The sequence below is a fragment of the Phyllobates terribilis genome, unplaced genomic scaffold, assembly GCF_046119375.1.
Source record: "Phyllobates terribilis strain yellow unplaced genomic scaffold, ASM4611937v1 Scaffold_8__6_contigs__length_399053987, whole genome shotgun sequence".
In the NCBI taxonomy this organism is placed as follows: Eukaryota; Metazoa; Chordata; class Amphibia; order Anura; family Dendrobatidae; genus Phyllobates; species Phyllobates terribilis.
In genome coordinates this window covers 258242060-258254301 of record NW_027362768.1, presented here as the reverse complement: position 1 = coordinate 258254301, position 12242 = coordinate 258242060, and the positions used below count along the sequence as shown (strand labels likewise).

The 12242-nt window shown below is 41.5% G+C and overlaps 1 protein-coding gene across 1 annotated transcript in view; it reads right to left on the bottom strand.

Moving 5' to 3' along the window:
* GRIN2B (glutamate ionotropic receptor NMDA type subunit 2B) overlaps positions 1 to 12242 on the bottom strand; it is a 794048-nt gene that overhangs the window by 257685 nt on the left and 524121 nt on the right. The window contains exon 4 of the mRNA XM_073644181.1: positions 9172 to 9770. Within this exon, the coding sequence (XP_073500282.1) occupies positions 9172 to 9770 (599 nt within the window). The remainder of the gene's footprint in view (positions 1 to 9171; positions 9771 to 12242) is intronic.

Below are 12242 nucleotides of genomic sequence, written 5' to 3'. Positions count from 1 at the left end.
ACATTCATTCCTACATCAAATCATAGTTAAAAAGCACATGCAGCTGTGTGCCACAATCATAAGCAGAGCTTTTGCCCTTCAAGTGTGTCCACACTTAGTCATAGCTATGATTAAAGGGGTTTTCCAGACTCGGGACTCAAGTCTGCAGCCAATCTATGTGACTGCAGACTTGTGAATCCTCACAGCGCGCAGTGCGAATGCTGTGAGGATTCTCCAGTGCTGGCACTGGGACCTGGCAGGCGCGTGACCACAAGAATGCAATTTACATGGCCACCCGCTCCCGACACCAGCACTGGAGAATCCTGACAGTGCGGACTGTGTATACTGTTAGGATTCACAAATGTGCAGCCACATAAGGGAACACATAAATCACTTATTGAAGCTCGATGAAGTTGAAAGTTTCAAGCTGAAATCCCTTACTGATATAAATTGTGTAATTCATTGAGAACAAACTGAGATATAAACTGTCAATGAAAACCAAAGTTATCAACCAACTCAGGTCTGGATTACAAATCATTTGAATATCCCAGTAAAATAAAAATTGAAATCACAGGCAAATCCAATTTGTGTGAATTTCATGATGGAAGCTTATAATGTATTGTGTATATCCCCACTTGCTTTTATGCACGCCCAACAAAATCTGGGCATACTCCTGAAGAGATGGTGGTTTGTGTCCTAGGAGACCAGGGATCTGCTCCCAGACCTGGATCAGAGCACCAGTAGAAACTACTTGGCGGCAGATGCGCTGATAAATAATATCACCAGTGGTTATCCATTGGATTCAGGTCTTTGGGAACTTGAGTCAGTCAATCTAAGTGCTGCCTCTAGCCACATGAGGCCGGGCGCTGTCCTGCACCAAGAGGAACCCATGGTCCACTGCACCAACATAAGTTCTGACCATGGCTTTGAAGATTTCATCCTGGGTACTGAACAGCAGTCAGGGTCCTCCTCAGACCATCATTGACCCACCAGGAAACCACTCATGCTAGATGATGATGCATGCAGCATACCATTCACACTGTGTTTCCAGACTCTTTTCTATCTGTCACCTGCTCTATGTGAACTTACTGTCCTCCGTGAAAAGAACAGGACACCTTTGACCGATCTGCCAAACCAGTTGTTCTTTGGTGAATATCAATCCAGCTGCATGGTGCTGAGTGGTGAGCACAGGTCCTGATAAAGTCCATCAGGCCCTCATGTCACCCTTATGGAGTATGGTTCTGACAGTTTTGCAATACATAAGCCCACCAGTAGCTCATTGGAGGTCATTTTGTGGCACTCTGGCAGTGCTCCTCTTGTTCCTCCTTGCACAAAAGAGCCAATACCAATACTACATCCTCTAAATTTATTTATTTAAAGACATACAGTACAGACCAAAAGTTTGGACACATCTTCTCATTTAAAGATTTTTCTGTATTTTCATGACTATGAAAATTGTACATTCACGCTGAAGGCATCAAAACTATGAATTAACACATGTGGAATTATATACTTAACAAAAAAGTATCAAACAACTGAAAATATGTCTTATATTCTAGGTTCTTCAAAGTAGCCACCTTTTGCTTTGATGACTGCTTTGCACACTCTTGGCATTCTCTTGATGAGCTTCAAGAGGTTGTCAATGGAAATGGTCTTCCAACAATCTTGAAGGAGTTCCCAGAGATGCTTAGCACTTGTTGGCCCTTTTGCCTTTACTCTGCGGTCCAGCTCACCCCAAACCATCTCGATTGGGTTCAGGTCTGGTGACTGTGGAGGCCAGGTCATCTGGCTTAGCACCCCATCACTCTCCTTCTTGGTCAAATAGCCCTTACACAGCCTGGAGGTGTGTTTGGGGGTCATTGTCCTGTTGAAAAATAAATGATGGTCCAACTAAACGCAAACCGGATGGAATAGCATGCCGCTGCAAGATGCTGTTGCAGCCATGCTGATTCAGTATGCCTTCAATTTTGAATAAATCCCCAATAGTGTCACCAGCAAAGCACCCCCACACCATCACACCTCCTCCTCCATGCTTCACGGTGGGAACCAGGCATGTAGAGTCCATCCGTTCACCTTTTCTGCGTCGCACAAAGACACGGTGGTTGGAACCAAAGATCTCAAATTTGGACTCATTAGACCAAAGCACAGATTTCCACTGGTCTAATGTCCATTCCTTGTGTTCTTTAGCCCAAACAAGTCTCTTCTGCTTGTTGCCTGTCCTTAGCAGTTGTTTCCTAGCAGCTATTTTACCATGAAGGCCTGCTGCACAAAGTCTCCTCTTAACAGTTGTTGTAGAGATGTGTCTGCTGCTAGAACTCTGTGTGGCATTGACCTGGTCTCTAATCTGAGCTGCTGTTAACCTGCGATTTCTGAGGCTGGTGACTCGGATAAACTTATCCTCAGAAGCAGAGGTGACTCTTGGTCTTCCTTTCTTGGGGCGGTCCTCATGTGAGCCAGTTTCTTTGTAGCGCTTGATGGTTTTTGCAACTGCACTTGGGGACACTTTCAAAGTTTTCCCAATTTTTCGTACTGACTGACCTTCATTTCTTAAAGTAATGATGGCCACTCGTTTTTCTTTACTTAGCTGCTTTTTTCTTGCCATAATACAAATTGTAACAGTCTATTCAGTAGGACTATCAGCTGTGTATCCACCAGACTTCTGCACAACACAACTGATGGTCCCAACCCCATTTATAAGGCAAGAAATCCCACTTATTAAACCTGACAGGGCACACCTGTGAAGTGAAAACCATTTCCGGTGACTACCTCTTGAAGCTCATCAAGAGAATGCCAAGAGTGCGCAAAGCAGTCATCAAAGCAAAAGGTGGCTACTTTGAAGAACCTACAATATAAGACATATTTTCAGTTGTTTCATACTTTTTTTTGTTAAGTATATAATTCCACATGTGTTAATTCATAGTTTTGATGCCTTCAGTGTGAATGTACAATTTTCATAGTCATGAAAATACAGAAAAATCTTTAAATGAGAACGTGTGTCCAAACTTTTGGTCTGTACTGTATATGTGAATAGACAAAGAGGTTACAAACAAAGGAATCGCGCAGTGTATGCCAGACCAAGCAGGATGAGACAATACATAATAAACATGTATAGAAATGTAGAATATTAAACCACTAAAATGCTACAATAGTACCATGGACAAAATATTGAAACTATCAGAGTACAATGCAATGGTGATCTAGAAGTTATGTGGGTATAGATGATGTACAATGCACTGTACATCAAATCGTAACAGACACACAATGGCCACCCTGAAACCACAGATCTATATGTGGGCTAAAGAGTCATAAATATAGCAAGAAATAACAGGCTTACAACTACATAGCAAACAGTATCTGTGTCCTCCTCTTGGAATGACGCTGGACCCCGAAACGAATTTCAGCAGAAGGCTTCATCAGGGAGTGGTGCCAGACCAGCAAATGGCTCTTATACGGTACCTCCGGGCCAGCAAATGGCTCTTATACGGTACCTCCGGGCCAGCAAAGGGCTCTTATACGGTACCTCCGGGCCAGCAAAGGGCTCTTACACAGTACCTCCGGGCCAGTAAATTGTAACGACCGCTATTATTAGTGAATGGCAAATCATAATGCAATGGAAACAGAGCAAGGACATCACAGAGGGCGTCAACCAGAGCACAATGCGAGTTCACATCCGACACAATAAGGCAACATGGCGCCACACAAAGCCAGCAGACAACGCTGTCCAAGATGCCTCCACACACCCCACAAGAAGCATGCAGACGATTCTTCAAACAGCAAATAGTAAATGGCCAAATAAAAAGACCAGAAAGGGTCAGCAAAGCAGAGCAATGTATGTCATTAACCAGTAGTAGACTGGGTCATTTACCTCATTTTTGACCAGGCACATTTTCAGGTTTTTTTTTCGCACATATGGTTTAAAGAGCTATACATTTTTAGATATTCAAGTAATTTTTGAGTCTCTTTTTCGTGATACATAAAGCTTTATTGTCACATTCTCTTTTTTTTTGCTGATATTGGGCGATATTGGTGGAAAAAAATAAGAAAAATAAGTGTCTGTTTTTCCCTCTTTATATTTTTTGTATGACCACAAAAGACCACTAAAATACATTTAAAAATTGCTCCCCATTCTGTCCTAATTATTTTTATATATTGGACCCCCTTTTTCTTTTACAGGGGAAGGTCCAGTAACAGCAACTTGGATTGACTGTGGCCTTTTATTTATTTATTAATTTATTTACTTTTTGTTATTTTTGGTTATTTTTTTATTCTTCATTCATTTTACACATTGTTCCCCTATAGAGCCATAAAAGAACTTTGGGGGTGGGAGGGTTGTATTTAAATATTGAAACATTTATTATTTTGATCTTATTTCTCTTGTAACTGGGGCTGGTATATCACAAGGGAAATGCAGCTCCTGCTTCCCCCTATACACAGTGATCACAAGACCACTGTATGTGGAGGAGAAAGTGCCAGTAGTGCTTCCTATTACTGCATACACAGCTCTTCATTAGCGCTGTGTATACAGGGATGGAGAAGGCACAGATGGTAATAAACCATCTCTGTCTGCTCTATGGGGACTGCGGCTCTCTGTGACATCTGTAATCCCATTTCAACAGCTACATAATCGTATGTAGTAGTGCTCTTTTTCAGTGACATTTTATTCTATGGGCGGTCCAAAAGCAGGAGTGCAATAAACAGGAGTGCATCGAAACAATGATATAGAATAAAAGAATAAAAATAAATCAATAGATAATAATGGATGGAATATATCGACATGTGTGAGAATTAAAATGAAATAGAGTAAGAGGCTAATGACAGTTGAAAAATTTACAAGTAGGAATGGTGAAAAAAATACACAATATGAATATGGGCTAAACAATATATACAATATTAAGGAATAATGGGAGCTATAAACATGATTGGAATATATAATGATGTACCGTAACAGCATGTGTGACATGCAGAAGTAGTGCTGTTGCTTCCAAAGCATCCAGCAACTGTCACAAATAACACAAGCACAGGAGACAGGAAGTGTTGTGCGTCAAAATAATCCAGCAACTAGAGGGGTTAACACAGTCACAGGAGAGAGGGAGTGTTTTAGCAGAGCCCCAGGGGGCTTGTGGGGAACTTGCTATTATAGTCTGGCTGAAGCCGAAGAGAAAGGTAGTGTGTTACCTGGATCTAACAGAAGGCAACTGAACAGGATTCAGATCAGAAGAGAAGCTAAACACAGGTCAGATAAACTCCCTGAACTAACAGTGCAGAGTATTATCAGGCAGGAAGATAAGGACTGGAAGGAATTGTGTCACAGGATAATCTCCCTCATCAAACCTCCCCTCCTCCATCTCCATGCAGGATAAAGAATGCTGTGTACTACTGTGTCCTTGTGAAGGAAAAGCCTGTGGTTTTGTATGCATAGAAGTGTGCTGCTAAGAGATCTAATCTATGCTGAATTATGCTAATGAAGAGACTGTAATACTGTGCCTTGTGAAGAAACTACTGTATTGTTACTGAAGCCGGTTGCTCAAGAAACTCAGACTGTACTGTAATGAAGATTGTTGCTGTAACATCTCTGAATTGCACTGCTCATGCTTCAGATTAAACTCCGTTAAACTTTTGAAAAAGATTCTCGTCAGATGTGTCTGGTCAGCAACTGAATCTACTATGTGCCTGAGAGAAGCTGCAGCCTATGGTGGCCCTGAGTAATGGTTCCCTCAGGATTCCAAAGAATTCATGAAACCCGTCTCGCCCTATCTGAACCTAGCGGCGTGCGTGTAACACATGCCCTATACCACAGTCTAACCAACAAAAAGAGGAGGCGGGATGAAGGCAAAGACAAAATGGGTATTGAAACACACACATAAAAATATGTAGGTATAGTGTGGAAAACCACATAATATGGTACCAATCCTGCAAATGGACCAATGCCCTTAGACGTCCCTTTCTGACTCTCCTTGTGGAATGGTACATGCACCGGTCTCGGCTCAATGCCATTGAGACTGCTCTGGGAGACACAGAAAATCTTCTTGAGACAACAAATGTAGATGTGCCATTGTGAAGGAGCTGGACTACCTGTGCACCGCCTCATGCTACCAGAAGTGACAAGGACAATGGCAAAACGCAAAGCAAGAGAAGAATCAGGAAGGAGGAGTGAGTAATTGTCTGTGGCCACCTCCTGCAAAACCAGTTCTTTTTTAGAATCTGACTGGTGCCTCCCCAGCGCACCCATTGTCACTATCATTTGTGCCCCAGGGCCTAGTTAGAACCTTGGGCAATGCACATTGTAACATTGTGGCATTACGACGTGCATCGTGTCATCGGAGGCCTACTCGGTGCTCGAGGAAATGCAGAAAGGAAAGGCAAGATGGCAGGCTGAACAGGCGAGCGGTGAGGTGACTATTCATCTTTTTTTTACACCCTACATTTATGATTTTCTGAGATCTGGAGAGAACCAAAAGCATAAGAAGGAGCAAAATCTAATTTCCCTACCAAAATCGAGCAATCTCCCGAATTCAAAGCTCAGCAGATTGGTCCATCTTTAATGAAGATTGTGAGATCACTGGTCAGTTCTAAGCTCACAAGTAGTGAGAGTCATAGGGCTGACTGTGTATTGCACTGTGCTCTGTATATAGAATTTACCGTGTACAGAAGAAGACAGGGGGCATTTAAAGTCATGTTCACACGTGCAGTCTTCACTGTGGTTTCCATCATAGGAGCAGAATAAGGACACTGATGGCAGTATCGCTTCCATGTAATTATGGACGCCAAGCTATCTTGACAGACGCCACTGACTGTAAAGGGGTATGTCGGGTTTCTGTCATGGTTTTATGATGACGTTCAGGGTCTTTACTATTATGTATTTTTGGCTGCACAAAGCCCCCAATGCAGATATCAACGGAGCTAGAGAAAAAAGGGGCAACAGAAGTAAAGTAATATAAGAGGCACATAGTCGTTTCAGTCTTTAGGTGGATGTACTGATTATAAGAAAAACAGGAAAAATGATAGTAGATAAAATGATAAGACTTTTGTCCATTATATATAACTAGCAAATCAGATGATTTCTCTCAGTATAACAGGGATATAGGTTTTACTTTCACTTTACCAAAGTGAGGGCCAAATCTGGGGCGACTATCTTCTCTGGGAGGAACCAGTTGTGAAGGGGGAGCTGATTCTCTCCAGCATCTCTATGGTAAAGTGGAGCACTGTGCTAAGATCTGGCCAGATTTGGCTGTTTTGCTATTTTGTTGATCCATAAAATATAATGAGAGAATTAATCCACTTATTTTTTCCATAAAGTCACCAAAAGAAAATCAATGAAGGGACCAAAACCAATGAGGCTAAAAAGTACCTCCCCTTTAACAAGGAGCATAAACTTTACCTCACACTGAATATTATTATTTATCAGCTACATCCAATATATAGATAACACCGCCTCCCCTGTATTTATATGCTCCAGTCCTGTCCCCCCCTACACACAGTGGAACCTCCCAATTGAAAAGCAGGAAGTCTAATAAAGCTGTCAAACAGTGAGACAGCAGAGAGACCCCACTTCAGTGTTTATTAAAGGGCCAGAACTATTAGCAATTTATCAATAAATTGGGAATTTGTTTAGTTTTACCAATTATAACAAAGCTGTGCTAAAGTTTTAGGCAGGTGTGGAAAAAATTCTGCAAAGTAAGAAAGAGTAGAAGGATTTATTTTTAATCAATTACTAAAATACAAAATGAATGAATAAAATAGGAATCTGCATTAGATCAGTTATACAAAACAGGTGATAATGATCAGCATTTTCATATGTACATTGAAACACAGTCATTAATTAAAACAGAAACAGCTGTGTAGGAGGCGTAAAACTTGGTGAGGAATAGCCAAACTCTGAGGTGAGGTTATGGAAGACAGTTTCATGTCACAGGTCAAAGACCATGGAAAGACTTATCACAGCAACAAAACACAAAGTAATTATACCGCAAGATCTCTGCCAGGCAAAGATTTCAAAGTATGCTGGGGTTTCAAGGTTTGCTGTTCAAGATTTTTTGAAAAACATCAAGAAATGGGCAATATTGAGCACCACGGACGCAGTGACTGTCCAAGGATACTTAGTGCAGGAGATAATAGACCTATTATGATTGATTACTTTCCTTGGAAATTGCAAGATGACCAGCAGTGCTAACAGCTCAGAACTGGTATTAACAAGTGATACCCAGTGGTATTCATGGAAAAATTGTGGCAAAAAAGCCACACCCTTGACATGGCTACAAGGCCAAGTGACTCAACTATACAGGGAAATATATCAACTGGGGTGCAGAAAATTGGCAGCTGTGCTCTGGACCAATGAGTAAAAATGTAAATCATTTGGGTTTTAACAGATGGCAGTTTGTTTGCTAAAGGGCTTTAGAGAGGTACATTAATGAGTGTCTGCAGGCAACAATCAAGCATGGTGTCCTTTATTTTAAGAAATACAAGCAGATAATTATCCATCATATAATACCCCCAGAGAGGCAACTGATTGGCTTCAAATTTATTCTTCAGCAGGACAACGACCCCAAATATTCCACAAATATCATTAGGAACAATCTTCAGCGTAAAGAAGAACAGGGATTCCTGGAAGTGATATGGCCTGCACAGAGCCCTGATCTCAATATCATCAAGTATGTCTGGAATTACATGAAGATACAGAAGGATTTGCACAAGCCTCATACACAGAAGATCTGTGGTTACTTCTCCAAGATGTTTGGAACAACTTCCCTGTTGAATTCTTTTAAAAACTGTGCAAGTGTACCTAGAATAATTGGTGCTGTATTGAAAGCTAAGGGTGGTGACACCAAATACCGATTTTGTTCATTCACTTTGCATTTTGATAATTGATAAAAATAAACTTCTAACAATTCTACTTTTGAAAACATTCCGTGCAAGCATTTTTTTCCACATCTACCTAAAATTTTTGCACAGTATTCTATATTTGAGAAAGGTTTAATACTTTGGTCTATTTTATTATGGGGACATATTCCAGAATGTGTTAGATCCTCGTTAAAGATTTCGGTTCACTCAGCCTAATATATTGTAACACGTGTATGTAGAATAGATATTGGCCACAGTTTTCATTTCTGCAAACTTCGGACAATGATTTTTCAGTCTTTCCATTGTATTGTTTTTAAACGCCATTATACAAGATGTCATGCTTCACAAGCTTACCTGTTTAGCACATGGGCATCGTCGTGTCTACTCTCCTGAATGTTGTAGCAGCTGCTCTTGGACTGTGGAATGGATTTGTGCTCAGACAACATGGTAGAAGCTGCAGTGGTGATTATCGCAATCCCATCTCTCACCCGAGCAGGAAGGTCATAGTCCCACTCATCATAGGACACAGAGATGAGTCCTGTAGGGAACTCAGCTGGCACAGTGTCAGTGTCTCCAGCCACCAAGCTGGGTACAATCCATGTGTAGCCATAACCAGTCAATCCCACTGAATGGGCCACTTCAAATATATAGGTGGCTTCTTCTTTTGTGCAATACAGCAGGATGACAGGACTCTGGAGCTTCTTAAGTTGGTTTTGGATCTTAGAGTCAATGTCTTCTAAAGACATATCCAGATGTATAACTTCTTCTAGTTCCCAACCTACAAAGCTATTTTCAATGGTGCTCCGCACCTTAGTCTCAAAGTCTTGGTATCCAGGGAAGTAGGTAGTAACAATGGAGAAAATGTACCAGTCATATTCCTCCATGATGTTAAGCATTACAGAAGCCTGTTGTTCAATCGAGGGCCCAAACTGGAAAAACATTGAAGATTCTTCCTGTAATGAAAAGAATTTTCTGCAGTGAATAATAATGCACACATTTCATATTCAAAGTCACATATTCATGTAGCTAGTGAATAGAAAAAAAGATCTAAGTATATCAAGGTTAACCATTTTTTTTACAAATCCTCTATAAAAGGCAATAGGTCAGTCTACAATCATCAGAATGCAAATGGGGAAAAATGCATATTTGCACAAGCCTCCATCCACAGAAGATCTGTGGTTTGTTCTCCAAGATGTTTGGAACAAACTCTCTGACGAATTCTTTTAAAAACTGTATGTTACTTAGAAGTGTTGACGCTGGCCGCTCACAGGCATCACGTGACCCGCCACTGATGTCACGTCAAGTGAGACGTGACATCAGTGGCGCGGCCCCCGCGGTGGATGCTGGGCTGTGGGCAGGGTTACCCCACCGCGTCACACCCAGCATCCACTGCGTGCTTTCCCAATGAATGGGGAGAGGGAGAGCGCGCGGTGGATGCTGGGTGTGAGGCGCGGGGTAACCCCGCCCACAGCCCAGCATAAACCGTGGAGCGCAGCACTGAGTCACACCCGGCTGCAGCCGGAACTTGATGTGACATCAGCGGATGTCAGAGCCGGCTGCAGCCAGGGGTCACATGATGCCTGTGAGCGGCCAGTGATAGCGCCGCTCACAGGCAGTAACTGCAATTCGAGGTATTTACAAAAACCCTTATAGGCCCCAGGGGAATACATTAGGGGGATAATAAAAAGTAGTGGACAACCTGTTTAATGGCATTTTTTTTGCTTAATTTATTAGGTGGGCACCTCCACGCCCCATCCCACCCATGCTCTACCTCCTTTTGGGGAGGTGGCCATGACTGGCGTGAAAATGCCAACAGTCACAATATTTTTGTGCAACTTTGCATTGTGCAAAAAAATAAAAGTTTTCAAAGTGTTTTAAGCCAGACAATTGGCATAAACACTTTGATGAATCAATCCGATAATATCTGATGCTTTTACATCTGCTGCTGGACCCCAGCAATTACATCAATGACGGCTTCCATTTCTTTGGACATCTAGTGAGTTCCAATGTGAAGAAGATCATCAGTATTGTTTCCAATGTGTATTACAGCTAATAATTATTCCTTGGCACTGACCGAAGACCAAAGAATGAAACGTTGATGCTGGTTTATATGTACAATATGAAAAAGATAAGTATGAAAGAAAATAATAAGAATGTTTTACATTTATCCACTTTTCCTACTTGATCAACATTTTGATGCTTGTTTTTTATGTTTTCTTGTTTTTGCATAAAGATCTTTTTTTCTTCTATGACACTAGATGTCAGCTCAACAGATGCACACTTGGGGCTGGTAAACCAAGGACATGTTACTTTCCAGCCTGTTGTGATGACTGAATGTGACATTTCATTACCACAAGTAGGTGGAGATTAGAATAACATAACAATGCTTCTCTTCTCTTGTGGCAGCATAGACAGGCTGGCCATACATGGAGAACATTTGTACCACTTCACTCACTCCTTCGGCATAAAATTTGAAGATATATTATGTTTTTATTTAAACCATTTAAATATCAACCGGTCCCTAAACCAGTACAGTTACTATGAGAGATGAGCGAAACAGGAAAAATTCTAATTTGACTATTTGCCCGATTTTTCCCAGGATTTGCGGAGAAGTTATTCTCCATGAACTTAATGTCCCTCTTTATGATCTGGGGTAATAAATATAAAATGTAAAAAATAAAAAAAATCTTTATACTCACTTTACCGCTCACCTCTCCGGCCCCTCCGCTCCTCACCAGCATTAATTCGGTCCTCGTCACGTCTTCGGATTGCCACCGCTCCTGCTGAATTCCCCGAGCTCTCACATTGAGCTGGGACTTCCGACTCTAATGAGACCCGGGGTGGTTCTGTGCATGCGCGCAAAAAGCCATGACGTCATGAAATCATGATGTGCACCGTCACGTGGCTCGCGTAGCTGCAGAACCACCCAGGATCTCATCAGAGTAGAAAGTCCCGGCTGAGTGTTAGAGGCCCATGGATTTCAATGCTCATGCCGGAAATCAGAAGATGTGAAGAATACTGGATGCATGGCAGTGAGGAGCAGAGGGACCGGATAGGTGGGCACTACGGTGCATATAATGATTTTTTTTATTTTTTTTTAACCTTTTGATGGTCCTTTAGACATCAGAAGAATTCTGAATTCACAAGGAAGCATATAACTAAAATTCACATTTTGGCAAATGCAGATTTTTGGAAAATTTGAGTAGAATTCAATTTCACTTAAGTTAATTCGCTCATCTTTAGTTATGATGTAACAGATCTCCCCATGTCTATGTGGGTTTCCTCTGGGTTCTCTGGGATTGTGAACCCCAATGGGGACAGTGATGATGATGTCTGTAAAGTGCTGCGTATATAAGTGAGCATAATGAATAATAAATATATAGATTGTAGCACTGTCATTGATTAACTGGGTCAATGTTAAGGAA